Raw genomic sequence first — 25756 nt, forward strand, 5'->3', positions numbered from 1 at the left:
CGGCGAGCTCTCCATGATGGAGATTTAAATGTCAAGGGGTCCACAGCCACAGGTCTCCGTTAGTTATGGAGGAAAGGGGAGGTGGCATTTTACAAGACGTACTGTGTGACCTCAATGAACAAGGCACAGAAACAACCACTGTTAAAATACGCAAAGGGAGCTTCATTAGGGGAAATGTTAAATCGGAAAAGAAAGCCTCGATGTTCAAGCAAAACCTGTGTGACTAGTACGCTGTAAGTATAAACAAAACTCAAATAATTTCCCCACGTTCCTATTCACTTGTGTTCCAGCTCATTTTTTAGGTCCAGAGAAAGGGTGGTGGCAATATGTTTGATTGCAAGTCAGCGTCCCAATTTAAAGAAAACAATCTCCCGAGTTCTAAATTACTGATTTGTTACACTAAAGCCTTAAACAAAAGCCGGACTTGGGCTATTCAAACTCACAGCAAGAGTTATCAGCTATGGTGCCCCAGGCTAATCTCTGACTTCTGCTCAAGGCTTGATAGCGGCCCTGTTAATATTTGCATAGTTAGAGGGCAGCTGTGAGAGAAGAGGGGGGGTCTATAATTTTACACTGAAACTGTACTACCATGTTTTATACAAATGTTTTATACAAATTTCACACTATTTTAATAGTGCAAACAAGACACAAATTGTCCCACAGTCCTTTGCAGGCTCCAACAGGAGCCGACCGTTGGAAGTAAACTGGTAAGTGCTTGAGGCTTGCCCTGAAACCTTTACATGAAGAATAGAAGAAGCTTCTTACAAGAATATAAGCTGCTGTCCCTGAAAATCCCAACGAAACTGGTGGGGTGGGGGGGGGCATTTCTCATTCTCCACCTGTCGTCGAGGAAGATTCTAGGCCAAGGGACCCACTTAGCTTTACCATCAGACTCAGGTCCTCAGAAACCAAGCTGTTTTCACTAAACTCTGACCAGGCTGGTTATCAAAATCCAAATATGCCAAATACCTGCTACTCCTGCCTTGCCTGCCTCCTTTATCACAGACAGGAATTCACGGTGCTTGGGCAATTCACCTCAGCCCGCACCCTCTATGGAAAAGAATATTATGACAGAAGTTCCCAAATTAGCAGTATATTTTATAATTACAGAAATAGAATTTCTGTAATTATAAATACCCATAATATAGAATATTTTGAACAATGTGTCAAATTTTATTAAGAATGTTTAACACTATATACAGATTAAGCCACGGTCAATATACAAATCCAATAATTTTTTTTAAAAGGCAGTATTTTTTTGTTTTGTTTCTTAGATTTAATTTATTTCGGAGCAGTGGGGAGGGGCAGATGGAGAGGGAGAAGCAGACGTCCACCCAGCAGCGGGGAGCCCGACATGGGGCTCGATCCCAGGATCCTGAGATCATGACATGAGCTGAAGGCAGACACCTAACTGACTGAGCCACCCAAGCGTCCTTGGTTTGTTGTTGTTTTTTAAGATTTTATTTTTCATTTATTTGAGAGAGAGAGCGCTAGAGAGAGCACAAGCAGGGGGAGAGAAGAAAGAGAGGGACAAGCAGACTCTCCACTGAGCAGGGAGCCTGAGGCAGGCAGGGCTCGATCCCAGAACCCCCAGATTATGACCTGAACTGAAGGCTCACGCTTAACCACTGACCCCCCCAGGTGCCCCAAGACAGCATGTTGTTAAAGGTACAGACTCCAAATCCTATCCTTGGAGATTCAATAAGCCCTTTTATTCTATTCGCCCAGTTCTAAAGAGTTTGATTGTCTGACTCCCCAGCCCCCGACAAGACAAGACGCAGAGAAGCTTCCGGAAGGTTAAGAACGCTAAGAGGGGAGGAGGAGCTGGTCCAGGGGTGGAGGCCTCCTTCACATCTCCTTAGCTCTGCCTTTGCTACCTGACATCCGTTAAGCCAGGAAGCGTAAGTTCAAGCTACACTGGCCTCCTCCACGGAATTCGGGGTTCTTGCGGGTGGGGCCCCGCAAGCGGCCACCGCTGTGTTTCCAGGACGGCAGACAGGCATGCGCACCCTCAGGGAGCACTGAAAGGAGGTTCACCTGGAGAGCAGGTGGAGTGGCCGTGTTCCCAGCAAGCCTGCTCAAGCCGACATGCGGGGCCTCGCAGGGCACAGCGTGGAGGGGGCGCCTGGATTCCAGCCCCACGTACACTGAGGGCAAAGTGCCCTGACAGCAATGACACTTACTTACAAAGGATGGGGACAGGAACAGAAGCGTCACAGCTATTTAGCTGAGTGGCAAAGAAAAGTCATTTCATTCATCCTAGGAATCAGTTTCTTGATGCAGAAAGACCAGCTAATAAGGTAAACACAGAACAAAACACCCTTTGGGCGGGCAGATCTTAACTCAGTTTGCAAGACATAAATACATATTACGGGGAAAAGGTCTACAGCTCCTCCTTGTGCTTGATTTCTACCGGTTTCTACTGCACGGGCTGGCTCCACACCTCCTGTCACACACGCCTTCTTCAACTGCCTCACTGTCGCACGTGATCATGCTTCACCTGCCATGTCCCCCGCCACAGACCCAGGGCACCTGGCCACCGGTCATGGCGCACAGAGGAAGTGACCCACTTCAAGAAGCTGTCCTCACCCCCCTGGGGTTCGTGGCCCCTGGGGAAGAGCAGCGTCCTTCTAGCCTCTGGGCTCCTCACTCCCCAGGTCTGGCTCTGAGACCATTCCAACAGCTTTCCTGCAGTCGCCTGCCTGTCTCTGCGCACGTCTGAGAATGCAGGCTGCGCCACGTGCCCCTTCCCCGGGTGCAGTGAGAGCTCAGCTCAGCTCTGCCAGGGGGACCCTGCTGCTGTTGTCCACCTGCCATTTGTCTTTTAAAACTTCCTTTCCCTCTGGACCCAGAGCTCAAGGTGAGAACGTTCCAGCGAGCCACCGGCAATGGGGTCGTTGAGGGGTTTGGGAAATGGTGCCATAATTAGTGAGGCACGGGGTCCAGCCCGCGGGCATCCAGCCAGCGGGGTCACCCATCCTCTGCTGCACTCTCCCCTCTCCTGCCTTCTTACCGGGGAAACCAAGTTCTGGCCCGGTGCCAAGTACAGGCAGAAGTTCTCCTAGGCAAGCATGGATCAGAGCTAGCTCTCTCCATGTCCACAGTCTTTCATGCTATGTCTACCATGTCTACATGCTTTCAATAGCTCATTTGATCTTCACGTCACCAAAACTGATATTGTAAAAATGTTTTATAATGTACAAAGCAATTTAGGCAATGTGGCATCACGTGATCCTGCTGGCATGAAGGGGACTATCCCCGTCCCCATCTGTGAGATGGGGAAACTGACCTCCAGAGAGGCTAAAGCAGCTTAACCCGTGGGTCCTGTACAAGGGTATGAGACTGAGGAAGGGCTGTCTGTCCCCTAAAGCTACACGAAGCCCTGGATTCCTGCTTGAGGTTTAAAAGGCAAAGGTGATCAACCCGCATCACAAATTCAAGTACTTAGCCATGGTTGCTCCCAATTCTGGTTCCCTTTCCCTCTCTCCCTCTCCTCTACCAGCTCCCTCCCTCCCTCCCTCTCTCTCTCCACCAGCCCCTTCCCTCCCTCTCTGCTCTCTCCAGCTTCAGTGGAGACTTGCAGGTATTATGAAAAGGATTATCCCATATGTTCTAAAACTCAGCGGCAGCTAAGTCTGGGGTGAGCAGGGACCAGGAGATGTGTATCTTGGGCTATTGGGAGAAGTGCCTCCATTTCTTCTTATGAATCATGTAAAAAGCCTATTAGGTTCTATTCAAAACTGCTGTTTTTAAGTCTTGGCGATCTGGCTATGCAGACACTGGACTCTGGCTAAGCAAAGGGTGAGCAAGAAAATTTTCAAACAAGACTCTCCCTACATTCTTCTGGTGACAGATTTGGACCAGGAGCTAACGCACACCCCAGCCAGAGCTGAAGGGAAACAATGCTATCTACAGCTGCCTCAGGGCATCTTTCTGAGCAAGAAATAGCCTCTCCCCACTCCCTCCCAGTGGCGGCTCCAATTTTTTTTTTTTTAATTGATGCAAGGGTGTGGATAATCTTTGTAAGCCAATATATCATTTGGTTTAGCTTTAGAAATATTTGATCATGCTGATTTGGCAAAGAAAAAAAAAAAGCGCTCTCTAGCAGGAATGGTTCATCTCTGCAGTAACTAGTCTGAGCAAGTCAGGAACTAGTTTGAGACGCTGACAGACGGTGAGTCTCCAGCTGACCAGTAGGGTCACTGACACTGGGGCCAACACTGGACGCCTGAGCCTGACCTTGGCCTTCGGGCAAACTCACAGGCTAACAGCTGCTTCTTCCTGTTGCCTAGAAAATGTGGTACAAGTTCTGAATCGCAAGACACTTTCTTTTTTTCTCCATTTTGCCCAGTCTTTCTTGTATGTTTTACAGTTTTTTGTAGTCTTCCGGGAGGAAGCACAAAAGCCAAAATCAATCCCCAGACGATCACATTGACCAGATGGGGGCTCCTCACAAGATGCAAACCAAAGCCCACAGGGCAAATGTAATTTATAGCAAACATGAAAGATGCCCGTGAAGTGAGACATATATTATCTAGGGTACCGGTCCTGGAGCCCTCTTCTGTGTCGTCTGCTATTCTGAATGCCCGTCCTTCTGAACAAAGTGGAGGTAGACATAAAGTGTCATTTACATGTAGCCCACTAATGAATGGAGAAAATATGCTACAAGTTGAAAAAAAAAAAAAGATGGTCTAGTATTTAGCACTTCGGGCAAGATGAGACTGTTACAAAAATCACTGAAAATTTTAACTGAATTCTGGTCATTAGTTATGTATAACACAGACGAGGAATCAGGAAGAGGAGACCAAATTCATTTGGGACCTCACGGTAGAATTAGTTACCTTTAGGGTTGGAAAGGGCTTTGGAAATCCTGTGGTTTAACAGTTTTCCACTGTAGCAGAGTGTCAGCCTCTCCGGAGGAGCCTAAAACCCTCCCCGAACCCCAGCCACTCCAGACTGAAGGCACCAGAATCCATCTCAAGGTGGGACCCAGGCTCCGGGATCTTGTGAGGGATTCCCCGGGAGAGAGGATTTAGGGGGCGGCCCGGGGTGAGAACCACAGCTCACTGTGTGTCCCCATCTGAGGAAGGAACACACGCAGGTGGGCTAAGGGGGAGGCAGCGGCAAAGGTAAGACTGTAAGAACTCTGCGAAGACAGACAGTTTGACTTCTTCTTTGCCGATCTGGATACCTTTTATCCCTTTTTGTTGTCTGATTGCTGTTGCAAGGACTTCTAGTACTATGTTGAATAATAGTGGCGAGAGTGGCATCCTTGTCGTGTTCCTGATCTTAAGGGAAAGGCTTCCAGCTTTTCCCCATTGAGAATGATATTTGCTGTAGGCTTTTCATAGATGGTTTTTATGAGATTGACGAATGTACCCTCTATCCCTACACTCTGAAGGGTTTTAATCAGGAAATGATGCTGTATTGTGTCAAATGCTTTTTCTGCATCAATTGAGAGGATCATATGATTTTTGGTTTTTTCCTTCTGGATAAAATCTATGACACTGATAGATTTGCGAATGTTGAACCACCCTTGCATCCCAGGGATGAATCCCACTTGGTCATGATGGATAATCCTTTTAATGTACTGTTGGATTCTATTCGCCAGGATCTTGTTGAGGATTTTGGCGTCCATATTCATTAGGGAAATCGGTCTGTAATTCTCCTTTTTGATGGGGTCTTTGCCTGGTTTGGGGATCAAGGTAATATTGGCGTCATAGAATGAGTTTGGTAGCTTTCCTTCTGTTTCTGTTTTTTGAAATAGCTTTAGGAGAATAGGTATTATTTCTTCTTTGAATGTTTGATAGAATTCTCCAGGAAAACCGTCCAGTCCTGGAGTTTTGTTTTTTGGAAGGTTTTTTATCACTGTTTCAATCTCATGATACTCTATATGGAAAACCCAAAAGAATCCACTCCCAAACTATTAGAAGTTATAGAGCAATTCAGTAATGTGGCAGGATACAAAATCAATGCTCAGAAATCAGCTGCATTTCTATACACGAATAATGAGACTGAAGAAAGAGAAATTAGGGAATCCATCCCATTTACAATAGCACCAAAAACCATATGTTACCTTGGAATTAACTTAACCAGAGACGTAAAGGATCTATATTCTAGAAACTATAAATCGCTCTTGAAAGACATTGAAGAAGACACAAAAAGATGGAAAAATATTCCATGCTCATGGATCAGAAGAATTAACATAGTTAAAATGTCCATGCTACCCAGAGCAATCTACACTTTGAATGCCATCCCGATCAAAATGCCAATGACATTTTTCAAAGAACTGGAACAAACAGCCCTTAAATTTGTGTGGAACCAGAAAAGGCCCCGAATCTCCAAGGAACTGTTGAAAAGGAAAAACAAAGCTGGGGGCATCACAATGCCGGATTTCGAGCTGTACTACAAAGCTGTGATCACAAAGACAGCATGGTACTGGCACAAAAACAGACACATAGACCAATGCAACAGAATAGAGAACCCAGAAATGGACCCTCAGCTCTTTGGGCAACTAATCTTTGATAAAGCAGGAAAAAACATCCAGTGGAAAAAAGACAGTCTCTTCAATAAATGGTGCTGGGAAAATTGGACAGCTACATGCAAAAGAATGAAACTTGACCACTCTCTCACACCATACACAAAGATAAACTCTAAATGGATGAAAGACCTCAATGTGAGACAGGAATCCATCAAAATCATAGAGGAGAACATAGGCAGCAACCTCTACGACATCGGCCACAGCAACCTTTTTCATGACACATCTCCAAAGGCAAGAGAAACAAAGATAAAATGAACTTGTGGGACTTCATCAAGATCAAAAGCTTCTGCACAGCCAAGGAAACAGTCAAAAAAACTAAGAGGCAGCCCACGGAATGGGAGAATATATTTGCAAATGATGCTACAGATAAAAGACTGGTATCCAAGATCTACAAAGAACTTCTCAAACTCAACACAAGAAACAAATAAACAAATCATAAAATGGGCAGAAGATATGAACAGACACTTTTCCAATGGTGAATACAAATGGCTAACAGACACATGAAAAAATGTTCAAAATCATTAGCCATCAGGGAAATTCAAATCAAAACCACACTAAGATACCACCTTACGCCAGTTAGAATGGCAAAAATTGACAAGGCAAGAAACAATTGCTGGAGAGGATGTGGAGAAAGGGGATCCCTCCTACACTGTTGGTGGGAATGCAAGTTGGTACAGCCACTCTGGAAAACAGTGTGGATGTCCCTTAAAAAGTTAAAAATTGAGCTACCCTATGATCCAGCCATTGCACTACTGGGTATTTACCCCAAAGATACAGATGTAGTGAAGAGAAGGGCCATATGCACCCCAATGTTCATAGCAGCATTGTCCACAATAGCTAAATCGTGGGAGGAGCCGAGATGCCCTTCAACAGATGACTGGATTAAGAAGTTGTGGTCCACATATACAATGGAATATTACTCAGCTATCAAAAAGAACAATTTCTCAACATTTGCTGCAACATGGATGGCACTGGAGGAGATAATGCTAAGTGAAATAACTCAAGCAGAGAAAGACAATTATCATATGGTTTCTCTCATCTATGGAACATAAGAACTAGGATGATCGGTAGGGGAAGAAAGGGATAAAGAAAGGGGGGTAATCAGAAGGGGGAAGGAAGCATGAGAGACTATGGACTCTGAGAAACAAACTGAGGGCTTCAGAGGGGAGGGGGTGGGGGAATGGGATAGACTGGTGATGGGTAGTAAGGAGGGCACGTATTGCATGGTGCACTGGGTGTTATACGCAACTAATGAATCATGGAACTTTACATCAAAAACTAGGGATGTACTGTATGGTGACTAACATGATATAATAAAAAAACACTAAAAAAAAAAAAAAGAAAAGTCAGGTAAGAGTAAAAAAAAAAAAAAGACTGTAAGAACTCAACCATCTCTTTTTTAGACACCAGCACCATTTACATAGTAAAGTTTGTCGCAAGGCAGGGTATTTAAGCAAGCATTATTAGAGAAAATGGGATTCAAACGTGACCAGTCCCAGAACTGGGGGCAAAAAGGATTCCACTCAAACTCAAGGAGTGGAATGATGATAAAAATTCAGCCACACAAGTTCCCAGTGAACCAGGAAAAAGGAGGAGACGAGGCAACAAAAGGCATGGTCACCAAAATCCCTCTGTCGCTCTGCAGAGTGCCCTCCCAGGGCTCCCTGCTAGGGGATCCCTTTTGTAAGAGATGGTAGTCAGAAGGACTGCCGGACCCAAGTTACATTGACATGATTATGATTATAACCAACACTCAGATGGCGAGCAGTGCACTTCGAGAAATCAGATAGAACCACAGGACCCAGGCACTCCCCTGGAGCGTTCTTTGTTCAAAACCCTCTTTCCTGGCTCCATGGCTCTCTGTCATTAATCTACAGGATTCATGTGCTAACTTGAAAGCTTTATATTTTGTTGTGGTTTTCATCCTCTGTATCTCAGAAACATGTTACTGCAATTGTACAAGTTTGTCATCCAAGGAAAACAGCTAACAAGAGCAGCATAAATAAGTTCCCAGAGAAAAGACATTAAAAATTTCCCCCCTAGAGTTTTATTTGTTCACTTTGTTTTCCAAAATACCACATGCCATGTTTTACTCTAAAACCAGTGCAGACATCAGGTTTATGGAAGCCCAGAGCAAAAGGATGAGGAAGATAGAAACGAGCTCTTTTTCACCTGTGACAAAGATGCTTCTTCACTGCTATCAGGGAGCGCTGCATTCTAATGTATGTCTCTAAAAGAGGAAATGTGTTTAGGCTGGTAGGCTATACCCCTTCACCCCAGCACCAAGCCACTTCGGGCCCCAATTTCGGGAGGGGTTAAGTCTGAGGTACAACTGACAATTAAATCATGCAGGTCTTGCCCCAGGCCCGGTTCAGGATTGAACCTGTGGCTTTCAGCTCTGATACCATCACAGGCAACTAAGGACAGGAAGAGACTGTGCTTAACGCAAACAGCTGCTCGGAGGTCAGTGGCTGGGGCTCTTCAAGAGAGGAGTTCAAACCCCAGCACTAGTGTTTCCCAGCTCTGTGGCTCTGAGGCCAATGACGCCCCGCTTAAGATGGAGGTTAGGTGGTTGTAAGGATCGAGGACACTCCCGTCTATAATAAAGCTCTCTGCTCCAGCAGGCGCTTTTTTTTTTTTTTTTTTTAAGATCTTATTTATTTGAGAGAGTGAGAGCGATAAAGAGAGCACAAGCAGGGGGAGCAGTAGAGGGAGAGGGAGAAGCAGGCTTCCCGCTGAGCAGGGAGCCCAATGCAGGGCTGGATCCCAGGACCCCGAGATCATGACCTGAGCCGAAGGCAGATGCTTAAGCAACTGAGCCACCCAGGTGCCCCGTCACGCAGGCTTCTGTAGCCAACCACTCCTTGGCTCATCATCTGAAGCTCTCCACCACACACACTTGGCTCCCCCTTTCCCTTTCCATCCGTTCTTCTGTCCAGCACCCCTTCCCAGCACACGTATACACAGATCCCTTCCCAACTCATCACCTGTCCGTTCTGTGCTCTCGGATCATTATCGTTTTACTCTCCTGATTGTGTCTCTTTTTACCAGTTTCCTGCCTGCCAGGATCACCGTACATTCCACTTCATCCACATCAGTGAGCGTTCGGTATCTTCGTAGAAATTTGGTAGTGTTCTTTCAAAAAGTGGGGCCCTGCCTTCGGCTCAGGGCGTGATCCCGGCGTTATGGGATCGAGCCCCACATCAGGCTCCTCTGCTATGAGCCTGCTTCTTCCTCTCCCACTCCCCCTGCTTGTGTTCCCTCTCTCGCTGGCTGTCTCTATCTCTGTCAAATAAATAAATAAAATCTTTAAAAAAAAAAAAAGTGGGGCCCTGGATTATCAGGTTATATTCCGATCTTTTTGCTTTGAACAAAGTATAGAGCTATCAGCCATCCTAAACATGTATCCATGCCAACGCAGGTTTGATTATTTTGCAGTAATTCACAGGCAAGGAGAATGTGGTGGGATGTTTCATGAAGTGCCCCCTGCCCTGGTCCAACTTCCAGAGCCACTGGCTCACCTGTTCCCCCACTTCCTCTCGCTGCCCCAAGCAGGCAGCTTCCTGGCTCCACAAGCCAGAAAGACTACACTCTTGCACGAAGGGGCTGGCACAGGTTAAGGGCTCACCACCAGAATGATTTTTGGAAGAAAGGACACACAAACGTCTCCATTCAGTATACAAGATAAGTGTGTGTTGGGTCCTACCTTCTAAACAAACACTTGTACATTGTGTGAACGTGTGAACTGCAGCTTTCGTGGCTTTGCAATATAATGTTTAAAGTTGAAAACTGTCAAGTCCGAAAGACAACTATATCTAATGTTAAAAAGAGGGGAGAAATTAAAAAAAAAAAAAAACTCTTTAAATCATTACATTAACATTAAGATGATGACCTAAAGACCTGACCACTGGATGCTTGGAGTTCTTTCTTTCCCCTCCACAGATGTGACCTTTTTTTTTTTTTTTTTTTTTTTTGGAGTTATATGAATGCAAGTGCAGAACGGGTCATAGCTGTTGCCGTGAAAAGCACTCAGTCCTAGGTGAAGGAGCCCACAAACCCTGTCCTTCTCACTCATCCTCTTACCCAATACACACAGTGGAAATGCAAAGAATCCTTCTTTCTTCCTTATAAAGAACCTAAGTGGGGAGGAGAGAAGTTAACACTTTTGTTTCCTGAAAGATGAAACATAGCAACTTCTGTCTTTCACAGAAAGAGTTCTATGGCACGTGGTGTGAAGTCAACAGGTCCAAATGTGCAGCTTTTTAAAGAAAAAATGAGGGGCGCCTGGGTGGCTCAGTCGGTTGGGCATCCGACTCTTGGTTTCCGCTCAGGTCAAGATCTCAGGGTCATGGGACAAACCCCACGCAGGCTCCATGCTGAGTGTGGAGCTTGCTTAAGATTCTCTCCCTCTCTCTTCCCCACGTGCCCCCCACCCCCCGCTACTTGCATGCTTTCTCTAAAAATAATAATAATAAAATAAAAATTAGAAAAAAGAAAAAAAGGGGGCGCCTGGGTGGCACAGTCGTTAAGTGTCTGCCTTCGGCTCAGGGCGTGATCCCAGCGTTCTGGGATCGAGCCCCACATCAGGCTCTTCCGCTGGGAGCCTGCTTCTTCCTCTCCCACTCCCCCTGCTTGTGTTCCCTCTCTCGCTGGCTGTCTCTGTCAAATAAATAAATAAAATCTTTAAAAAAAAAAAAGACAACCAGCAAGCAAATGCTTGAAGTCCCAAATACAAGTAAAGCAGCTCTGGCTCCAGACTAAAAACTCCCCCGAGAACCAGCATATAATTTATGGTCAGACAGTTCATCTCATTTCTTCACCTGTAGTGTTGAAACATACCTGGTATTCACATTTAATAGAGCAGCTGGCTCGATCGGGAGGAAGGTGGTGGAATGACAGCGGAATGGCCAAAGGGAGCCTTCCCCCTCACAACACTTGCTTACTTAATCCGAGTACCCACCTAGGGCTGGTCAGACCACATTCTGAACAAAACGTATATTGAAAAGCACATTTAATGGGCACCTGGGGCATATGTTTTCAAATGACCTAACTGTTATTTTTGGATTTTTACTCAATTCATATAAAATTATACTGCTAATAGATGTAATCCATAAAGCCAGAACTTGATCTGCAAAGGTGACTCATGCACTGAGCCCACAGCACAGTCTTTGAAGACCCAGCTTACTTTTGTAATTTCTTGATTCATGTGAATCCTACGAAGTAAGAGAAGGTTCACAGGGAACCATTCCAGCCCTCTCCCTTGTTTCCTTGTTGCCAGCGATTAATTTCTTGTCTGTCCTTCTGGAGTTTCTTTATGCAAGAAAACCCAGACGAATGTCTCTCTTCCCTTTTCCACCCCAATCCGGAGTACCTTGAGTGCTGTTCTTTGGAGATCGGTCCCTACAGGTGCACAGACAGCACGTTCCCACATCGTCCTCACCTGTCACAGCTGCACAGCATTCCATAAGCAACCACCCAGTCCCCTGTGGATGGGCATCAAAGTTTCTAGCCTGCTGTTTGACACAAAGCTACGGCGTAGAGCCTGCGATGGAAATGTAAGTCTCTCTGAAGGTGTTCTGGCTGCCACTGCCAAATTGCTCCTCAGAGACACGGTGCCATTTTCATTCCCATCAGCAATGGCTCTTCATTCCCCAGCTCGCAATGGACTTCTAGATTTTCACTATTCTGAGGCTTCGTGCTCACAGCACATTCTTATTTCCCTTACTCTGAAGGCAAGAGTACTTTTTCACGTTTTAGACCTATTTAAGTGTCTTTTCTCTTTTTGTGTCTGCTGTCAGTTTAGATGCTTTGCCAATTTCCCTGCAGTTTCGTTTTGTTTCCGTAGGATTCCTAGGAGTTTACATATTAATATATTCACCACGTATCATGTGATACGAGTCACAGGTAGCTTCCCTAGTTTTTCCTTTCTCTTCGGTGGTGTTTTCCCCCAATGGGAAAGTGATGGTGTTTTTTTAAATACGGTTAGTTTTTATCAATGTTTTATTTCATGGCTTTTGCATGGTAAATCAGTAGGAAAAGTCTGGCAAATCCATAGTTCTGAAGAAATTTTTCCGATTTCATTCTGGTACTCAATTTTTTTTTTAATGTCAACCTACACAAAGTAGAGAGAATGCAACAATGAACTCCCCCATGCCCCCCCACCAGATTTAATTATCAAGGTTTTGCCATACTTGCTGCTTCTACTCCTTCTCTCTCCTACAACATTATTTTAAAGCAAACCCAAGATATCAAGTCATTTTACCCCTGCATACTTCAAAATGCATTTAAAAACACTGTAGACCTCTTTCATGGCTATCATGCTATTATCATATATAACAAAATTAACAAGCGATTTGATATCATCTAATAACGTGATCGACATTCAATTTTCTCCAATGGCCTCCATAATGTTTTTATGCAGTTGGCTTGTTCAAATCAGGATGTATTTGTGGTTTAATTTTTTTTAAACGTGTAGCTAAATATTTGATCTACTAAAAATTTATCCTCACATATGATACGACTTACTTATTTTTCCACTTGGTTATACAGTTGCCTGAACATTTAGCAGTCTAGTTTCCCCATTGATTTTAAATCACTTTTTCCCATTTATTGTATTTATTTCCATATATATTTGGGACTATTTCTAGATTTCTAATCTCTTCCACTGTTCTGTTCATTCACATGTCAGGACCAGCTTTTTATTACTAAGGCATTACAATGTACTTACTAAGTGGTAGCTCTTATTTCTCCATTTGAACTTTAGAATCCACTTATCTATTTTTTTTTAACAGTGGGTATTTTATTGGAAATGTGTTAAGCTGCCTGAGGAAGAATTGATACATTCATGATCTTGAATTTTCCTATTCTAGAACATGGGGTACACCTTTCTACTTTTTCTCAAATTCTTTTTGAATTCTTTAGGAATGTTTAACAGGTTTCTACACATAGATTTCCCATATTTCATGTTAAGTTATTCCTCGGTATTTTATCCATTTATTGCTTTAGTAAACGTGGTTTTTCTTTCCCTTAATCTCTGAGCAGGCTGTTTAGAGGGTCAGCTTTTCACGGTGTCACGTTCTTGCTCTCTGCCTCAAGAGACGCTCAGAGACCCGGGTTCTCCTGCACCCTTCCCCAGGCCACATTCCGGACGCAGAGCTGGGAGCCAGCCGAATCAGGCCACAGCCATCCTGTCATCCTTCCTGTCCCATTCATGCACCAGGCTCAAGGAGCTGGGGCTCTCGAATGAGCGGAAGATACCACAAAGCACATTATGGGAGCTGTGGGACTCCTGACCTTTTGTCAAGCTTTTACGCAACGAATAATTTGTGATTAACTGCAAGACAGGTTTGGATTTCTAAGGAAGGTCATAAAAGGCCCTCGCTGATCGCAGGCTACCCGCAGCCTCGCAGCCAAGCAGGACTGGTTCTCTACTGGGAGAGAGACCTGGAGATCGCCGAGCTGAGGACTGGCATCACCTCTGCAGCAAAGCCCTCTCTCGCTGGGGACACCGTGCTGTGCCCGCTTTCCTGCTGACCCTGCCTGACCTTCAGGAGGACGAACCAGTGAGGACAAAGCAAGCTCAGCGCTGTGAAGTTGGAGTGAGCCTCCCCCCCTTCTCATTTCCTTCCTGCAGCTCCCACTGTGTCTCCTCCATGCTGACACATGTCTCCATCCAATCCACCCCACGGGTGATTCTGCCCACGCCACTCTGGCCCCTTCCCTTCTCTTCACACTGTAGTCAGTGGGCTTTGAGATGCATACAATCCCAGCCTCCTAACTACCTCAGTGTCTCCTGCTCCGTGCCATCCTTCACGCGGCCCAAACTCCCATGGTTTCCGGTGGCCAAGGAACACACACCACTCATCTTGTCATTCAAGGCTCTCCTTGCCTGAACAATGTCCACTCATTCTACCTCTGTCTGCCCTTCCCTCCTGCCCACCAACCACCCTCCTTCCACTTCTCCATACCCCATCCATCTTTTACACCTGTGAAGTTTCCCCGGACTCCCTCTTCCTCCTCAACTCCGATACTTTATGACACACGCCACCCAACTGTGAATGTTCGAGCCTCTGGGCTGCCTGGGGCTCTGCAGTCCCCAACGCACTGCTTGCTTGGACCGATTTCCAAGTTGCATTTGCGCACAGAGGGATCAACTGTTTTATTTCCATCAAGCACATCGGATCTACTCTGCTCTTTCAGTATGTGCCCTCTTGCTTTCTTTTTGCCTTCATGGAGGATAGTAACGCTCCTACAACACTCACAACACGCCCGCGAGGACGGCTGCCCTTACTCCCTCACTTCTGCGTCCACACTGCTGGCAGCCTCTACAATTCAGGTTTCCTCAGGCCTCACCTAAATCCCTCTTCGTGTAATTCCTCGTTTACTTTTGTTTGGGGGCAAGAGAGCTTGTTCGCTACCTTGAGGACATTGCTCCTTCAAATTTTTAATGTCTCGAAGCACTCAGAAGCATGGTGCACTGGGTGTTATACGCAACTAATGAATCATGGAACTTTACATCAAAAACCAGGGATGTACTGTATGGTGACTAACATAATATAATAAAAAATATTATTATAAAAAAAAAAAGAAGCCCCTCTTTTTAAAAGCTGTAGCTGTTTCAGATGTAAAGGGCCGACCACGGTGCGGGCACAGCTCTGGGTCGTCTCACACAGGGACGGCGACAGGGAGAACCGCGGGTAAGTGCAAGTGGTTACTCATCCCCAGCTGCTCCTGAGCCAGGACAGGATGTGATAAGTGTCTCTTTTTAGCTCTGGCAGGCGTGTCCCTATGACATATGATGGTTCAAATGCCACCCCTCGTTTAAGATAAAAATTACTTGACATTTTACAACATCCGGGGATATTCTGGAGGGGGATGGGGAACAAACCAACGCCGAAGGTAGAGAAGTTCTTGAATTCAAGAGGCACCCAGATGGTCGGGTTGACTACTGTTAGATGAGGCTACAAAGCGGACAGGTCCCCAGCTCTGCAGGAGCCTGCAGGTGAGGGGCAGAAGGACCTCGAAGGAAAGCAACGGCTTGGAGAACGTCTGGTCTCAACCAGGCAGAGCTCAGAGTGAATCCTTCAAGGTGACTAGAGCCAGCTGGTTCCTTGGGACCCCAACACTTGGGATAGCCTCGATGTTCAGGGTTATATATAAATATTATAAGAAAAAGGGGCCATGCCAGCAACAAGGGGGAGAATCTGTTATTCCAGACATTAAGCTGCAGGAGATACCGAATGCCAGAGTGCGAGGGGTGAGCTGTGGAATGGTGTGAAACCTGTTAGCAAAATGTTGCCTCATTTTTTATAAAAATTTCTCTCTGCCCAAGCGGATGGCCCAGATGCTGGTGGGACTCACCTCCCCAGCTATCTCAGAAAATATCGATTCTCAGCCCTATTCCCATTACCAGTAAGAAGAGAATGTGTTTGGATTTGGGTGTGCCAGCCGGCTGCTGAGGTCATCCAAGCAAAGTCCTGGGAATCTGGAGAAACCCGGGCAGTTACAACTGACCACAGGTTCCTAATGGCCAATGGAAATTTAATCCCCTCATTCTAGTTATTCTCAGGGAAAACTTCTTAGAGTGTTCTGCTGTCCTTTACCCGTCTTCTAGCTTCTTGTGTGTTGGAAATGACATCAGGTCATAGAATGACTAAGCATTCTTTATATCCACACATGATGGCAGTGATGGGATTGGAAGTGAACCCCACTGTGGGCTGGGCTGAATTATAGTTGAATCATTTACAAACTGATACTTGATTCCTCACTGTGAGAACTCAGGGTTTGGGAGCAGTGCTGTCTTCCCCTAAGTGCTCTGCCCATGAATACAGCAGTTGAACAAATAATTTATATGTCAAAGAAATAGCTCTGGGATGCCTGGGTGGCTCGGTCGGTTAAGCATCTGCCTTCGGCTCAGGTCATGATCCCAGGGTCCTGGGATTGAGCCCTGTACCAGGCTCCCTGTTCTGTGGGGAGTCTGCTTCTGCCTCTGCCCCTCCCCTCTGTTCATGCTCTCTCTCTGGCTCTCTCTCTCTCAAATAAATAAATAAAATCTTTAAAAAAAAAAAAAGAAACAGCTTTGATCTGGTAAAAATAAGACAATGTCATGAGTTCTCTTGTTCTTAAATATGATTTTTCTAAGAGATGTTACCGAGTTTAAAAAGCACAAAAACGTAGCAAAGGAAAATCCAATTTTCAAAATATCCTTAGATCCTCCTAAGTACGCTTTTCCTAGTCACATATGTCCTGACTGTACAGCTGATTAGAACAATGCCCACAAAGCCCCCCTGCAGGTGGGTCCATTCACATGCCAGATGGATGGGTAGGCACTGGCCCAAGATGTTACAGAGGGAGGGACAGGAAGCCCATGCCAGGGACACCCACCACGCTGTGCACCAGAATCACCTGGGGGAGGATTACAGTCCCTACCTTCTAAGTCCGAGCGCACAGGCTGGGATGGGGCCCAAAATTGTATTTTTCAAGAGCTTTATCAAGCAATTCTAATAACCATTCAATCTTCAAAAACAATCACCTTGATGAATTATGATCTGTTTCAAACTGATGATGATAGGACTCTAGTTGAATATCTTATTTAATCCAGAATTTCCTCTAGACGAATAAGTATGCAGATATTCACCTACAATTTGACATTTGAACCAGAAGAATATTCTCTTCTTTTATGTACTTTTTTTTAAAAGCCCACCTAAGGGTACTCGAAGTCCACATTATCCTCTTACATACAAGTTTCAAAAACCTACCTGACTCCACAAAAGGAGGAAAGTTTTCCTCTCCCCTTGTGGGATATGTATTTATGTATTTATGACAAGGGCTTTCTCCGTGTGAACCAGCTATAGAAGAATGCTGGTTAAATCTGATGTCCTGAGCTCCGCATCCTCAGGAAATTGGCTTTGGGATGATTGCTCAGGCATCAGAAGTAGCCACTATCATTACTGAGATCATATTTAAAAAGTTTTTAAATTAAATGATATGAAATCATTTCCCTAGATTTCAAAGAAATCCCTGGCTCAAATCATCTACTTTTAACATCAAAGTTACAAAAAGCAATTGTAATTAAATTTTAGTAAAAAAAAAAAAAAATCCTTACAGCTTAAGGCTAAAATTGAAATCTATAAATCATCTTAGCCCCAATGAGGGTTAATAATAATAAACTCTGAATCAACACTGCCCCCAGCAAATGCTGCTTTTGATGTTTTATGTTTTACATATATCGGCTCATTTAATAAGCTTCAAAACAACTCTATGTGCCCTTAGAGTACCATTATCATGCCCAGATAAAGAAATGAGACAGACGTTGACGTCCCTACCCGTGCTAATACGCGTAGTAACTAACAGTGTTAGAATTTGAACCCACTGAGTCCAGCTCCAGGGGCCCCCGAGAAAGCAGCAGTCAGACACCAGGTTTGAGCTTTCAAACAAGTGAAACACATTAGCAAATCTTTTAAGGCAAAAGACAACATCTCTTTTAAGAAACAGGATCATTTTAATAATAGCAGTTAAAAATTGCTATCATAATGATCTTCTCTCATTTGCTTTAGATTTAATTAAAACAATTTTCTAGACATTTGCTACCTTGTTTTTTAAACCTTTTAGAAACATCCTAATTCTCTCAGTTATTTAAAAAAAAAAATCACCACTGTATTCTTTAGCATAGTTTCCCCATCGATACACAAAGCCAATTCAACACAGAACTGGATTAATGACAGATTTTATTTCAATTCTATGGGCAGTACCTTCTGTGTTTAATTACTCATTTCGTTAAAAGCTAAAAACTGGTTGCTCCTCACTTGTCACCTGCAGTATAAAAATGGAACTGCTTAAAACAAAACATTTAATTACTTTCCTTCCGGAGAAGGCTTGAATGAATCAGAAGTGTTACAAAGCAAATTTTCACTAAGGAGCCTGGCAGATGAGAACATCAAACAGGCTTTCAGCTCTTGATGCTTTTGGCTGATTCCTCTGTGTGTGTGTGTGTGTGTGTGTGTGTGTGCGCGCGCGCGCACGCCTGGATGCACATGCATGTTTTCGCGTGTGCATGTGTTTGTGTGTTAGTTCCATTCATTAATTTCTTCACTGCACAACTACTGAACACTTGCTATGTACCAATTACTGGGGCAGTGACGGTTAGAAGTCCTAAATATCAGACGTACTAACATAAATATCAGTACAAAAATATTTTCTAAATCCTGTTTAGGGATGTCTGGGTGGCTCAGTCGGTTAAGCGTTTGCTTCGGCTCAGGTCATGATCCCAGGGTCCTAGGATCGAGCCCCACACGCGGCTCCCTGCTCAGCGGGGAGCCTGCCTCTCCCTCTCCCTCTGCCTGCCGCTCCCCCTGCTTGTGCTCCCTCTCGCTCTGTCAAATAAATAAATAAAATCTTTTAAAAAAGGAAGAAGAAACGAGTAAGGGAGATAAGAAAAAAAATGTGTAAAAATAATGAATATTAAAAAAAATAAATCCTGTTTAGATATGCTTAAAAATATCTGCCACTTTGAAATATCCAATTTTTAGAATAATTAAGAGTTCACCATACTTCAGAAACACCCTGACTTCCTCACCTTCATTTCCACAACTCTGAACTGAAGTTGATGCTTTTCCTACACAATTTGCAAGAACTCACGTAATACTCCCCCTAGATAATACGCTTTAAAGAAGACCAAGTTTAGTGTTTACATTCTTATCATATAACTGGGTGGCTTATGAAACCATTACTATTTAAGGAAATTATACGTCTAGTTTTAGGATAAAAACATGGAAACCTGTTCCGTAACACTAGAGCTCAGGTAATGAGGATACAGACGTGCAAGCTGTTCCCAAATCAAACAAACTCCCCAATAAAATGACACGGAAGACAGAACCCAGATGAATAAAACCTCACACAGAAAACTTGTTAATTTGACACCGGGACTTACTATACTGCATCCATATTTTCTAGGTAAAGTGTATGGCCTGTCGTGTGTTTGTCTTCGCAACAACAGGTTTCATTTTCAATTTCTAATAATACATTAATACTTTTGCCCAATCCTGACATGACAGAGTAGAGAATGTAGTCAGAGTACCTTCCAGCCAAGATGTTCTTCCTGGGCTCAGGTCCACACAGAGGCCAGCGCTGGGTAGTTCTAGAATGTTCTCTGGTATGCCCAAGTTTTCTGCAGGCAGGGCCGTGTGTGTGTGTGTGTGTGTGTGTGTGTGTGTTCTTCATGCTATTATCTGGCTATTTAAATCTAAGTCAACTAGAAAACCAGCAATGTCACATGAAGAAATTCTGTTCACTCAACTAAAAAACTCCAGAAAGCATATGAAAGGAAACCACGTATGGAGAGGGTCCTCGGAAGGATCCTCCCAGCTGATCACGCCAGGCTTCTGTGTACCCTCCGAGGTACACAGTCTACTTCTACCGTGGCTCCACATCTCAAAGAAGGATCCGACTTTTCTCAAGCTCGTTTGTGTGTGGCTCTCCTTGAACAAGGGGGTAAGAGTTAGGAGACAGACGCCTCCTTGAATATTCCACAGTCTGGCGGAGAGGTTGAGGTTTTCAAGTCCCAGAACACGGCCAACGTCATGGGCCATAAGGAAGTGTCCTAGGAACCGCTGATCGTGTGACCCCGTGACTGTGGACGCGGTACAGTGGGTAAGACCGCTTCGGAGCGTCTCAGGCAAGCGGAAGGGAGAAGCGCGTCCTCATGGCGGCTGGTGATTCCAGTCCCCTTCAGGGTGCGAGAATGTTAAATAAATCTAATTTTACACAAAGCTCTAGAATGAGCCAAAACCCCAACAGCTGTACACGGTTCATTTTAAGAACCACGACCTCAACACATGAGTCTTAGGGAGGGGAAGATTTATGGTAGAGTTTGTCAAGTTCAAGTTTTACTTCATCTCCCCGATGCTGTGGAAAAGAAAACACGGTGGTTGTTGTTTTTTCTGAGGACAACAGGCTGTTTGCAGCGCCTCAACAAAACAAAACAAGGCCCTGCTGTAGAGAAGAGACATGGCCTCTGGGGCCTTGGACAGAATGTTTCTGGATTAGTGGCTGCACAAAGCAGAAGTCAAAGCCTGGTCAGACCCAAGCCTTCCCGGGCTCGGCTTCTCACACAGACCCCCAGGGCCTGGCACAGTCAGGAGCCTCTCAACCACTGACAGAACCCCAAGGCCTTCGTTCTCCTCGGGGGGGCTGTCCAGAGGCAGCGGGCCCGGCAGACGCGGGAGAACCGCCGGGGGTTTTCACAGCCCATGGGTCTCCACCTCGATCCCTCTACTGCCCCGTTTGCCAGCGACATGGGGTGCAGAGCACAGGTGCAGAGCACAGGTGCGGCCCCCCAGCGCCGCAAGCCTCCATGAGCACAGGGCCGCCCCAGACACAGGTGGCTTAGCCATCACCGAAGCAGCCCACAGGGACGACCACCGAACCCCACGACGGAAGGAAACAGAAGGGCCACGGCCTCCAGGATCTAAATAGAACCTCGAAGAGGAACGATCCTCTCGGAATCCCTCAGGGGACCCAAGAAGACATGAAGCCCAAAAGCATGCTTCTTGCGGTCATCCAGTGTTTAAGTTCTTGCCTACACTTCATCTGCTCAAGAATATATATTTCAGGAGATTTGCCGTAGCAGAGAAGAAACATTTTCACGTGGACGGTGAGTCACAGTCAAAGCCTGTGTGAGAAAAACAAGGGATTCTGTATAATTTGTCGGGCTGTCAGACTTCAAGGGCTCTACTGCCAAAATGATTTTGGTCAGTGAAAACGAAAACTAACCAGACGTATGACAAATGTTTACAATCAGGGTCAAGAGTGTTTACTCGTCAGCAGTTAGCTTTTTAAAACACCAGAGCTTTGACCAAAGATGAACTGCGAACGCAGACGAAGCCAGGGTATTTAATGCTCCTGGGAAGAGTCGAGAAGTCCCAGCCACCGCTGACAAAGTCCACCGGCTAATCCGTAGGCCGAGCTCGCCGTGAGTGCAGGCGAGTGGGCTTATCTCCTCGCGGGACAAGATCTATTTTTAAGGCCAGCACAAACACACATACACTATGATATGGTTTCCCTTAGAAAGTCAGACCTGCCAAATAATTACCACATCTCTAAGTTTACATCTGAGTTAACGAACACCAAAGCAGACGCGGAGGAGACCTGATTTTCATTTTGGCTCTGCTAAAATTAAACTACAATTTCCAGGGTTCACTTTCTCCTTATTACTAGTGGCAAACTACGTATTGAAAAATGTAGTCGGAAAAAAATGTAAGTAGATATTTTTTTGGTTGTCACTCGTACACATCCACGTGTCGATGTGTAAGATACACACGAGCATAGACAACGTGAAGGAAAGATAACCAATTTGCTTTAACAAGAAACAGTCTCCTTCCACAAAATAGAAGGATGCCTAAAAATCAGATTCCACGTTGCAGAATACATAATTTTTTAAAAGATCATTTATAGTATCAATCACACGACAAAAGGTATCAGAACTGTGTAAAGGGAGACTTTGTGTCTCTATAAATATGTCACACACACACAATTTTAAAAATTGCACACTTTAAAGCCAGCAAAACTTACAGGTATCCATGGCCATGTTGCTTATGTCTTGACTTAGCTGAAGATAAGAGAAACAGCAAGAGAAAAGAAAATAGAAGAAAAATAGAAAGTAGAAAGAGGAAAAGAGGAAAGGAAGAGAAGAGGGAGAGAAAGAAGAGGAGGGGAAGAAAAGAAAGGAAAAGAAAGGAAGAGGAAAGGGGAGAAAGGGGGAGCAGGACAGAGGAGGAAGCGGAGGCGGCTGGCTCGGCTTATATTACCCCTAAATACGCCCCCACCCCTCTGACAAACCAAAAAAGGCCAAGTGGTAATGAGGAGCGTCAACTCTGCCGGTTATTTTAAAAACGTCTATTCAGCTCAACAGCTGAGCTGAATTGTTTTTGATATATGGTCACCTAATCTAATTAACCACATGTATTCACGCACACTGGAGGCAAGGGTTACTCGGGGCAAAGGGGAACTGTCCCTGCCTCTTCATTCTGGGTATTCAATAATGGATCACTACAGGGGGTGCCTGGGTGGCTTAGTCCTTCAGCGTCTGATCCCGGCGTTCTGGGATCGAGCCCCGCATCGGGCTCCTCTGCTGGGAGCCTGCTTCTTCCTCTCCCACTCCCCCTGCTTGTGTTCCCTCTCTCGCCGGCTGTCTCTCTGTCAAATAAATAAATAAAATCTTAAAAAAAAAAATAATGGATCACTACATTCTTTCCAGATAGAAAGTAAGTTTTCGGTGAGTCTTGTTGCACGTGTAGAGTGAAACATCTCTCTAGGCTATTAAGATTTTAGACGAGAGCAGTGGAGTGGACAATAATCTGACCTGCTTGTGTCATTCTATGCATGAGGACACAAGTTTTCTCTAAGCTTACGCAGCCCAGCCAGTCGCTGCGGGAGCTGAAAGGGGCCCCGAGGAGCCCAGGGGGAGGCAGTAAGCTCTGGAGGCTGGAAGGCTCAGAGGTCGGTGAGGAGTGGCATTCCACCCTCGGGAATGGGGGTGCAAAAGCAGAGGGTGAAGGTCCATGGCACCCGGGAACGGCGGCGGGGGGGTGGTGCCACTGCAGTCTGAGCCCGGGGTGCAGAAGGAAGCCTGTTTCAGGAGCAATTCACTGGGCCTCCAAAGGACCCCCACCCCCCAACCACCGGGCCCGTGGGCTCACAGAAGGGGTGAGAGCCCGAATCCCGGATGTCAGCTGACCCCTTCTCAACCCTAACACATCCTATGGCCCTACGTTTCCTTCAGTGCCCAAGACTTCCTGTTCTCCTCTGCTTATAGACTCATTTTAATAATAAAGATTCTGAGGAAAAGCCACACACACACACACACACACACACACACACACACACACACACGCAAGCCCCAGAGACTAGAAAGCACAAGCGGCCAGAGACAGTGTGGGTCGACACCTCATCGTTTAGACAGGAGGTGAAGTGACTCGTGCAGGTTGGCAGGGCTCCCTCTGTGCTCCCATCACACCACACGGTGTTCTCCACTCGCCGAGGCTCACCAGCCATGGACACTTGGGGGCAATGTGCAGTATCCTTAGTCACCCCCGTAAGAACTCAAAACTAACCAGGATGAAGGAATGAGAGCTCTGTATGCTTGTGAAGTAGAGGCTGTCACATGAGCCACCGTCACAGAGACAATCTCCTCGTCACACATACCACGACCCTGGCTCCCAAACGAAAGCTTCCATTTGCACCCCTAAGTATAAAATAACTAAACGCAAAAACAAGCAAAAAATCAGGTAAGCTAATAGCTCACAAAACCGCATCACTTTACATCAAGACACAAAATGGGGGAAAAAACAATGAACCAGGAGAGACTATGGAAACAAACTGAGGGCTTCAGAGGGGAGGGGGAGAGGGGATGGGTTAGCCCGGTGATGGGTATTCAGGAGGGCACGTAAGGCATGGAGCACTGGGTGTTATACGCAAACAATGACTCATGGAACACTGCATCAAAAACTAATGAGGTACTGTGTGGTCACTAACATATCATAATTAAAAAACAAACAAACAAACAATAAAGCAGCTAAAGGACGCCGTGCTGGCAGCCTATCAGGCTACAGCCCAGCCCCCCACCATCCCAAACCACTCTGCGGGATTCACAGCACTTCATCCACGCTGACCCGGGACCGTCAAGCAGGCGCTGCCCACGATCTCAGACTGAAGGCTCCAACTCATGTGACCAGCGATGGTGAGGCTATAAAGCCCAGATTTTTGGATACACAATTAAAATGTAGAAATGAACATTCACGGCGTTCAGGGCCACAAAGAACCTACAGAACGGTGTGCTGCGTGTGCACACGCTTGCACTGGGGGTATTTGTGGATTGCTGAGAGGACTGGGGAATTCACAGGGCAGTTTCCTCGGATTTGGTAAGTTTTCGATTTCTTTTGAAAAGCACAGGAGTTGCCCTTTTCCCTCTGCAACCTGAGCATCAGCTCCCCACGTGGCTGTGTCAACAGCTGAGACACCGCAGCTCCCCGCTCCCATCAGCAGGTGCACAAAGCGCAGACCTACCTCCTCAGCACCTGCGCCGTCCACCACAGACGACTGATGCAGTTTAAACTAATCAGAAGCAACTGAAAAGTTCCATTCGTCAGTTGCGCTTGCCATGTTTTCACATGCTAACAGCCACCTATAGCGGTGGCTGCCTCACAGAACAGCACCAACCTGACAGCACGTCCATCCACGTGGGAAGTTCTACTGGGCAGCGATGACCCAGACCCGCCGGCTGCCCTGATCCGGTCTCAGCAGGTGGATGCCGAAACATCCTACACTCAAGGGGTGTGCCCCCACATGGGGTCGCTGAGACCTCCAGGCACTCCCTAGATCTTCGCTTCTATACAAATAATTAGATCGCGACTGTGGTTTCTCATGGGAGCCACAGCCCCTTTAGTAAAAAATGGAAAACAATGGCTCTTCACTCCATTAAATGAGCTTTCAAAAAAAGGAACGTTTTTCATACAGTTTTTGGGAGATATTGTAGCCTTCCAAAGCCTGTTCATGGACCTGTTTAAAACCTATACTCAGCACACCTGGGTGGCTCAGTCGGTTAAGCATCTGACTTCCACTCAGGTCATGATCTCAGAGCCCTGGGATCGAGCCCCACGTCTGGCTCCTCGCTCAGCAGGGAAGTCTGCTTGTCCCCCCCACTCGTGCCACTTATGCCCCCCCCAATAAATAAATAAAATCTTTAAAAAAAGCAAAAACACTCAACAAGAGCACCTTTCACAGCGGGCGCCTAGACACAACTTCCCTGCAATAACAATTTTGGCTTCACGCTGCCCTAAGTTATCTACCCGTTAGTCTTTTTTTTTTTTTTTTTAACTTGAGCTCCTTAATTATAGAAATCATCATCAGTCCTCACATTAGCCAGAGAGATGCTGTGAATAAAAATTAGCTCAGAAAACCCTATTAAAATACCAAGGTAATTTGTTCTCCTCAAAACTTAGCGCATCCATTCACCAGGTAATTAGCATTTCTATCCGGAGCTACTGAATAAACTGTAATTTACTTTTAATGAAATAATGACTATGTGAAGGACGAAGGTTGAAATGTTTATAGCCCCCTGAACCAAGAATGCCCTTTACAACTTGTGCAGAATTAAATGTAAAAATTTAACAACAAAATTAAATGTAAAAAACTAGCAGGCACTGCAGGCAGGAGAGCAGC

General features: G+C 45.5%; 1 protein-coding gene across 5 annotated transcripts in view; it reads right to left on the minus strand.

Annotated features, from left to right (window-relative positions):
- SVIL (supervillin) overlaps positions 1-25756 on the minus strand; it is a 233436-nt gene that overhangs the window by 119450 nt on the left and 88230 nt on the right. The window contains exon 1 of one of the 5 annotated variants that reach the window (XM_045812827.2): positions 22109-22260. The exons of the other annotated variants lie outside the window; for them this stretch is intronic. Coding sequence (XP_045668783.2) covers positions 22109-22124 — 16 coding nt within the window. The 5' untranslated portion in view covers positions 22125-22260. Of the gene's footprint in view, positions 1-22108; positions 22261-25756 lie in introns of those variants that run through there. 5 annotated transcript variants of the gene reach the window in all.

Source organism: Ursus americanus, chromosome 31, assembly GCF_024610735.1.
Source record: "Ursus americanus isolate L20-20 chromosome 31, mUrsAme1.1.p, whole genome shotgun sequence".
Lineage (NCBI taxonomy): Eukaryota > Metazoa > Chordata > Mammalia > Carnivora > Ursidae > Ursus > Ursus americanus.